At 42.4% G+C, this 8,154-nt stretch overlaps 1 protein-coding gene across 11 annotated transcripts in view; it reads left to right on the forward strand.

Annotated features, from left to right (window-relative positions):
• Window positions 1-8,004, forward strand: part of EFCAB5 (EF-hand calcium binding domain 5) — a 39,605-nt gene extending 31,601 nt beyond the window's left edge. For all 11 annotated transcript variants that reach the window (XM_061470163.1, XM_061470172.1, XM_061470168.1 and 8 more), the window contains 9 exons: window positions 23-312; window positions 822-994; window positions 1,711-1,939; window positions 2,651-2,803; window positions 4,005-4,105; window positions 4,886-5,139; window positions 5,705-5,934; window positions 6,103-6,199; window positions 7,610-8,004. In XM_061470163.1, coding sequence (XP_061326147.1) covers window positions 23-312; window positions 822-994; window positions 1,711-1,939; window positions 2,651-2,803; window positions 4,005-4,105; window positions 4,886-5,139; window positions 5,705-5,934; window positions 6,103-6,199; window positions 7,610-7,776 — 1,694 coding nt within the window. In that variant the 3' untranslated portion in view covers window positions 7,777-8,004. The remainder of the gene's footprint in view (window positions 1-22; window positions 313-821; window positions 995-1,710; window positions 1,940-2,650; window positions 2,804-4,004; window positions 4,106-4,885; window positions 5,140-5,704; window positions 5,935-6,102; window positions 6,200-7,609) is intronic.
• The last annotated feature ends 150 nt before the right edge of the window (window positions 8,005-8,154 follow it).

Genomic DNA, 8,154 nt, shown 5'->3' on the forward strand with positions numbered 1-8,154 from the left:
TACTTTCTGTTTCTTCTACTAGCAAAGAAACACCTTTGCTCCCGTTACCCACAGCTCAGCAGAGTGGGGAAGCTATCCCCAAAGGCATTCCAGACTTTCCTTGAGTTACTTGCTTCCGAGCTCAGTGGCAATGAGGATGAAGCTATTGATAACTTGGTGGAATTTCTGAACACAAGTGTGGAACAAAGTCACACGGAGTTCTTGCAAAGCTCAGCCAGGAGGAAGTGGCTGCACAATATCCAGCAGGCAGCAGAGACCAGCGGAGGAAGCATAGAGCCGGTTTACAAAGCAGTGTTTAAGGCTCTCTCCCAGGTAGGCATCCCAGGAAGCACAGGAGTTGTTTGTATTAGGATTGTGACACTGACTTCAGACTCTGGTGCACATGAGTGCAAGATGGGAAGCTGCTCTGAGTCTTGGCTTCCTTGTGCATTTCTGCACTTAGCTTCTGTTCAGGAGAGCCCATGGCTGTGCACAGAGAATCACAGGTCAGATCTGCAATACTTCTTGTCCATGGTTTGATCCTAAGCACAGATTATAAAGGGATTATTTTTACATGAACTTTTCTCCATTAGCAGCAGGAATAAAGAAATCCATTTCCACTGCCAGTGAAAGCATCAAGTTGTTTTGCTTGTAACAGTGTGTCCTGGTCAGACACCGTCATAGCACAGACACATTCATGTCGTGCAATTGGTGCCTGAAATACAAAATCAGTGACCCAGAACAGCACCTCAGAAAAAATGAGACAAGTGCTAAGTCCATGAAATAAGTGTAATGGCCAGTGGCTAATGTACATAATGTAATGGGAAACGTTTGGTTGCTAGGATGCAGAAGCCCATGGGGATAACAAGAAGATCAGTGCGTATATTGCCCTTTTGGAAGAGAACCAGCTCACACCAGAGGAGGACCAGATTCTCCTACACTATGTGGCGTGTACCGCTGATGATGCTCCATATGTTCTAAACCAAACTCTTCAGAGAGACATGAAAGGAGTAAGGCAAGAAAAGCTGCAAATACTATTCCTTTTGTCAAAAATACTTGGAATGGGGTGTACCAGTCAGAATTTGGGGTGCACTGGGAATAGAGAGGAAATCCCCCCAGGGACTGTTGTGTAATGATTTGTTATCATATACATGCCTTATACTCTGCATGGTCTACTTAGAAGTGCTCTGTTTGGGATTTCACTCCTTTCCTTGGGGAGATTAGCTCACAGTCTAATAATCTCATCCTTCAGCAAATGACTCTTGCATTGGGCCTACATTTTCTTCTTTAAATATTAATTCCCTTACAGCAGTTTACATCCACAGGATATTCTCTGAGAACAATGCCTTTCCTTCCCAGTGTTTACACCATAAACAGCTTTCATGCCTCTTCACTTCTCATTTCCAAAAGCCAGACATATTTGGCTGCTTCTTTAAACCTATTAAATGTTCTTCTAATCTATTAAATGTAACTGCTGCTTGCTTCTGTATTTCTTTTTATTACATTCATTAGCTGATGTTTTTTAAACATCCTAAGGATGAAAAGTGCCTTATTTCTTACTACTGTCTTTGGGATGCAAGTGGTGAATGTGGTATTTCTGGGTGTGCTCAGAGTAAGGAGCTAACACCTTCCTTCTCTGATGCCAAAAAGCAGGGAGAGATCAAAGCTGTAATATTTATTATTTCACTAAAGGTTTTCTGCTACTTTTAAACATAAAAGTTTCTTTTTCAGCTTTGCAGCTGTTGAAGAAGGAAAGCCAATCCATGTTCCAAGAGTTCAGCTGCATGCAAATATCCACTTCTGGAACCATGACCGCCCAGTGGAGGAGAGAAAAGGTTCTTTCCTGGTACTGCCATTGCACGACGCTCACTGGAGAGTCTTTGGCATTCTAGGACTTGACACGCTTCGGGACCAGTGTGAGACAGCCATCTTTCTGACCCATGAGATCAGTTTCTATCAGGTGGGCATCATCAGAAAGGGGTTTGTTAGAGACCTGCCTGCAGAAAACTGTAGGGATCACAAGAATTTCACGTGTTTGTTCTGAGTAAATGTAACTTGTACAGCTAAGAACTGTGGGTCCCTTTCTGTTGTGCACGGTGAAAGTGGTGTGAGCAGAACACCTTATCAATATTTTACTTGTGAGAGTCTTATCTGTGATTATGAGGTGTCACTTCATTAATAACTAATTTAAGCTTCTCCTGACTAGTAAATAATTGCACAATTGTGCAAAGCCCAAAGGTAGCAGCTTTTCTTTCCTGAAGCTCTGAGCTTCCCATTTCTGTTTGTTGCCATAAAGTGGCATGAAACCTTACTTTTTACATGGTGGAATAATTACCAGCAACAGTGGTCTGGGTCTCCTTGGGATGCTCTTTAGGATCAGGCGCACTGCGATGCATGATCTGGGCAGCAGGGAGCGCAGCAAGCCAAGGTTACCAGCCGATGTGGCCGTGTCCACCAAGAACAGCTTTGTCTCGTTTAGGACGTGGCTGTGACCTGGACACTCTGGAGCTTTAGATCATTATTCGATAAGGGACATTGCGCAGTCACTTCTCAGCTTTACAAGTTCTGATTAAAGTAACTCGTTAAAACCATTTACATGAACATTTTGTCAGCTTTTTCACCCAAATCCGATGGAACTGTCTCGCTCACTTGGAGGTTTCTGCTTTCACAGGGAGTTTCTTATGCATTCAGCAAAGCCTACCACCACATCTGCACACTGGAAAATGTTCTACAAATGACTGGTACTGCTCTGGACTGGCTGTATACCAGGGCACCCAGCATCCACACTGTTACTATGTACCTGGTGGAGCCCAGCAAAGACAAGGTAGGCAGATCACTGCAGTGAAAAGCTTGTAATAGTCAAGGGCTGAAAGGCAGCTTTAGTGAGGACATGCCATTTCTAGCTGATTTCCCAGTGGTTTATCTTTAATTTATCTTGATTTTCCCAGTGACTTTAAGTTGAAGCCTGCCTGAGATTCTTGTGCCTGCCTGTGCAACAAAGGGCTAAAAGCTAGAGAGGGAAGTTTCTCCCTGTAGAGGAGGCCACTCTTCATTCTTTTCATTCTCCCATGTAAAACAGTTCAAGAGCACTGCTACTATAACCCCTTCTCCATGGGGAAAAAAAAAAGAGTATTCTCCTACTTCAATGCTCACAGCTGCATAGGAACCAATAGAACAAAACCCCACATCCATGCACCCATCCATCTGTCTGTAGCTTTGCTGTCTGGGGCCTCCACAGAGGAGATTCTGTGCACGTTAAAATTATGGTATTTTATAAGAAAAATAAAATGTCCTGGCTAATGTATTAGTTCTTTGTTCTGAACTAATGACTAATGTCAGCAGGCAAGATGTGAATACATCTCAGGAAGTGGCTGCTTCCTAATTATCTAGCTTGAAGAGGCAGCCCCCTTCCCTGCAGATCATCTTCCAGTTGTTGAGCAGGCTCTCGGGCCCTGGGAAGCTTGTCATTTCATGTACAAGTGAGTTAAGAAGATGAAAAGTGTATGCAATATTTAGGACTGATCCTGTGTCATCACAAAGTCTGTATGACATCTGCTGTAGCCATAATTCAGCTGCTTCCTCTGATAAGCATGGTTTATGTTGGCAGCTTTCTGTTGTCTTTCCAGGCTCTGCACTGTTCCCTTGTTAGCTGCCTGATAGCCAGGTCACTTGCTGCCCTCTGTGCTTTTCACGTGTCAAGGCACACTGACACAAACATGAGAAAGAGGACTGCAAGAGGATTGCAAAAAGAAGAAAAACCTCTTCTTGGCCTGTGGGTGTTCCTCAGTGTGGAGCCTGGGGGTGGATTAAATAGTCTGGTGAAGTGAGGTCCAGGGCACATTCACATGCAGCTTGAGCAATACACTCTGGGAATAAAACCAAGCGTTGTTGGGAGATGTCTTTAAACCATCCCATTGCACTTTAATGTACATAGGAGCTTAAGAAACAATTTCCTCCCTCTCCAAGCTTCAACATTGGCTGTTTCTTTCTTGGATGCAGCTAAACCTCCCTTTCCTCTCTGGCAGGCACAGAACTACACTTTGCGCAAGATGATTTCTATAGATAACACAGGACAAAAGGAAATTCATAGCTCTCCTGTTCTCCTCAGAAAAGAAAATCTCGTAAGGTAGGCTCAGCACCTGCAATAAAACCTGTCACCTCTGGTTCTAGACTCCAGCCTGCACCAGACATGATCCACAGTACACAGAGCCCATGGTAGTGCAACCCTGCAAGAGTGTCTGGCTGCAGCTCTCCCACTATCAATGCTTCTGGTGTGGATCCATGTGACACTGAATTAGGAAGGGTGAGGAGTATTTTCTCTTTGAGTTTAGGCCTGCAAAAACAGAACTTCCAACTTAATGCTTTCCAGCTGAATTGCCAAGCAAGCCCTACCTCTTCTGTGAAAGGTTTGCAGGGTTAGAGTCTACACTGAGCCATTTTACTCTTTAGAATAATCTGTCTTTTTTTCCTGGCCATATTAGTCTCATTTCCTTCAGCTGTTTCCTTCCACTGCGAACATCCTCACAGGCTTGTCTTTTAAGCCTATCATCCTTGCTGTCAAAGTTGAGTGAACAGCCAATGCTGTTCCAGCAGATGTTTTCCTTTTCATAAAGCTCTATAGAACAAATGTCAATGCACTTAGGAAACTTTTTAAAGCAAGGTTTGTTAAATTCTTATGATTTTCAGCAATTGCTTTGGCTGAGCAATACTGTGTTCCACAATGCTACTTCCTCCTTTTTGTGCATGGCTTGAGTGATACTTAAACCTTTGCATTTCATTTCAGGGAAATAAACAATGATTTAATAATGTAATACCTTTGTTTTAACTAGAGATGACCTTCATCTTACTGAAATATGCTTAATATATTACCAAAAGTAACTGGAATGGTTTTCAACTCTCATTTCAGAGATTACCTGTATAAGTGCATAGACAGTTCAGGAGTCATTCACACTTCTGTCTACAGAGAATACCACATTGCAGTACCTCTCCGTGATCTATCGGGACAGGCTCTTGGCCTGTTTGACATCAACATTGGACACAACCAGAAATTACCACATCATGAACACAAAGACCTGCAGAAAATGCTAAAGATATCACAAGCTGCCTTCTCTGAGATACTGAAGACGGCTTTAGAGGAAACAGAACCAACCTATGTACTGGGTATTGTGCATACAGAGCCACGATGGGGTTTTTAGGGATGAAATAGGAATCTCAGGAAAGCCCCAACTAAAGAATCATTCCTACAAGTTTGGGATGACAAATACAAACCTTTGGTAACTCAGCTACTCCTGAGCAATCCTAAGTGCTTAGCAGAGTACAGTTAAACACAGTGTTTAGGTTTTGACGCTGGTTCAGAGGGTATTTTGTGCCCAAGTCCCACTGAAATCAAAGGTATGAAGCTTTGTTGCCTTCGGGGATCTAGCATATCGTCCTCAGAACCGCCCCAACTAAGATCAGAAGAATCTGAATGTCACAGAGTTACCTGCATGCCTGAACCCTGCGTGGTCTCAGGACCTCTGCTTGCCCCTGAGGCAAGTTTTGTCTCCTTCTCCAGCACACACCATTTTTAAAAGTTTCATAGGATGCTTGGGCTGTGTACAGATCAATCAGCCAAGGAGACAAAGAGTTACTCATAAACGGGGCAGAGCTCGCAATCGATGACATAAGTCTTGAGTAGCAGATGTTTCTGAGCAACTTCTTCAAAGGTTTTTGCTTTTGATTCCAGAGCCAGAACACGAAGCAAATTTGAGGCATGCAGGGATTCTGTTCCACTGGTGCATGCTGCAGGACCTGCGCAAGTGTGTCTGGAAACTCAGTGCGGAGAGCTTTGGTGACATAAAGAGCTATGTAGAACCACCAGCTCTGGTCCATAGCATAGTTAAGGCTGTGCTCTTGCTTTTCCATCCAGACTGGAAGGGCTCAGAGGAGACTGAGAACTGGAGTCAGTGTAAACTGGTGAGACTTCAAAATGTTGAGTCTTTGATTTCTCTTCTTTCCCCCACCAAGAAGATGCAGTGGAATTACCTACAGATTTCCTATATGTTTGTCTTAGCCATCTTTAGTTCTGTAGCCCTCTCTTAAGTTTTCACTGACACCCGACTCTTTTTGTTCTCTGCATTGCAGAAACTTGATGACAGTTTGATTCAGGAGATTTATTGCTTTGATCCGACTGCTGCATCTGTGCAAATTCAAGCAGAGCTGCTGCTGGACTGCATCGCTGGTAAATATCATAAACTAATTGTGAGATTACCAGACCTGGCTCAGCAATGAAACAGTGTCAGTGGCAGCTTTCAGCTGAGTGCTTTTAAGGTCCTTATTTCAGAAATTAACTCTGATTTCACAACAGATGAAGCAACAGATAAAGGGTCCTAAATATCTGCAGTCTTTTTCGGTCAATAAAAGTCAACCTGTTAAATTTAGAATCAAAATTCACTGTCTTAAGGAAAGGAGAACAGCTCAGTTTTGAAACGTACCAGAACAAGTGATCTCATTGTAAATCTCCAGATAAACATATGAAGAATGATGATGCTTTTGGCACGTAATATATAAAGATATACTAAGAATGATGGCTCTTTTGGCAAGTAAATCTACTTCAGGCCTCCATGTCCTGCCCTAGGGACTGACCTAGCTCCAAACAGCAATGTGAGTGTGGGAGGACAGTGTGAGCCCTCCTCTTCATAAACACCATCTGCCAGGTACTTAAAATACTCACTGGCCATATACAGGAGCTTATTTTCAGCCTGTCTTTCTCTCCTTTAATGAATATGAGCTTTTTTTGGTGCCAAAGTAGTCAAGAGGCTATTATTATTTGCAATATCTCTGCAAGAGAGATGACTCTTGTTCGCACTGAGATCTCTCCTTTAATGATCTAATGCCTGTCTGAGAGGCCTGTTAAAAATCACATGTGGTCAAGATGTGTTAATTTAGCTGGGGATATGTATCGAGAGTACCCTGCCCACTGGTGAACACAAAAAGCAGTCAGAGCTCTTTTTCATGTGTTCTCCTCATAAATATTAAACTAATTTACTGGAAAGAACAAAGCAGGCCTAGAACTGTAACTAGAAAGATTATAGCTTTGACAAACTGCTGGTATGCTACAAAGGGTTGGTTTCCTAGGGTGGAACTTACTCTGCATAGTGTCAGATCAGTGGTGTGAATAGAGCTATAACTTGAAATTATAAGAATTGTTTTAAAATTAACACCAGATAATGCCCATATGTTCTGTATACATGTGCTGTAATAGAGAAGACAGCACATAAGGAGCTATACTCTATCGACAGAGCAACCTTTAATGGTATGATTCTGCAGTGACCTTTAATAGCATTTAGTAAAAGAGCTTTGAAGTTCATTACTCTTAAATCAAATCTGAGCTTGGACAAAACCTCATTTTTCTCATTTCATGTTTAATTATCAAATGTTTTGCATTAAATATAGCAGAGCACTTTGTGCAAGATGCATTCTAATAAATAGACAGTGACCACAGTAATGCTGTGTGTGCTTTTCAAAGCACCACCATTTTCCAGCCTGGAATTTACTGGGCTTGGGGAGAGCAACAGTGATGGGGTGATCTCTACTCAGTCGTGTGGTGACAGTGCTCATGGTTTTGATTTCCTGCTCTTCTTTGTTTCAGGTGTATCTCGAGCAGCAGTGTGGGAGCAAGGCTCAGCTCCCATAGAGTACCTGTATCACTGGGTACACACCTGCCTGGTGCTGGCAGGGAGCCCAAGGAGTTTATACAGCAAAAAGAAAACATTTTTAGCCCCTTCTGGCATCGAGTTCCAATGCACCACCAAGTAAACCTCTTTAATTCCTCACCTCACCTTAGTCATTCTGGTATTTGACATCCTTTATTAAACTAAATGTTAAGGTTCTTACATTGTTTGTTACCCATAGCCACCAAGTCTTTGTTGTTAAGATGGTGGGAAGTCTGTTAGTTATTAGAAAAAGCTATAAACACGTTGAAGGAAACAGTTTTGCTAGTATAGCTACTTACTTTAAAACCTAGATTAAAGAGTTTTTGTTGAATTTGCGTTTGTTTGGTTGAATTAATCCTGACGGGAAAAGGGGAGAGGTATTGTGAATACCAAGCTGCAATGCTAAGAGATGATACAGCAAAAGTCAACATTCAGTCTCCTTAAATTGCTTTTTAGGAACAATTTTAAGTAGAGGTTGTTA

The sequence above is a fragment of the Pezoporus flaviventris genome, unplaced genomic scaffold (genome assembly GCF_033815535.1).
Source record: "Pezoporus flaviventris isolate CSIRO_AGI_PZ_B2104156 unplaced genomic scaffold, CSIRO_AGI_Pfla_v1 ptg000063l, whole genome shotgun sequence".
Classification (NCBI taxonomy): Eukaryota; Metazoa; Chordata; class Aves; order Psittaciformes; family Psittacidae; genus Pezoporus; species Pezoporus flaviventris.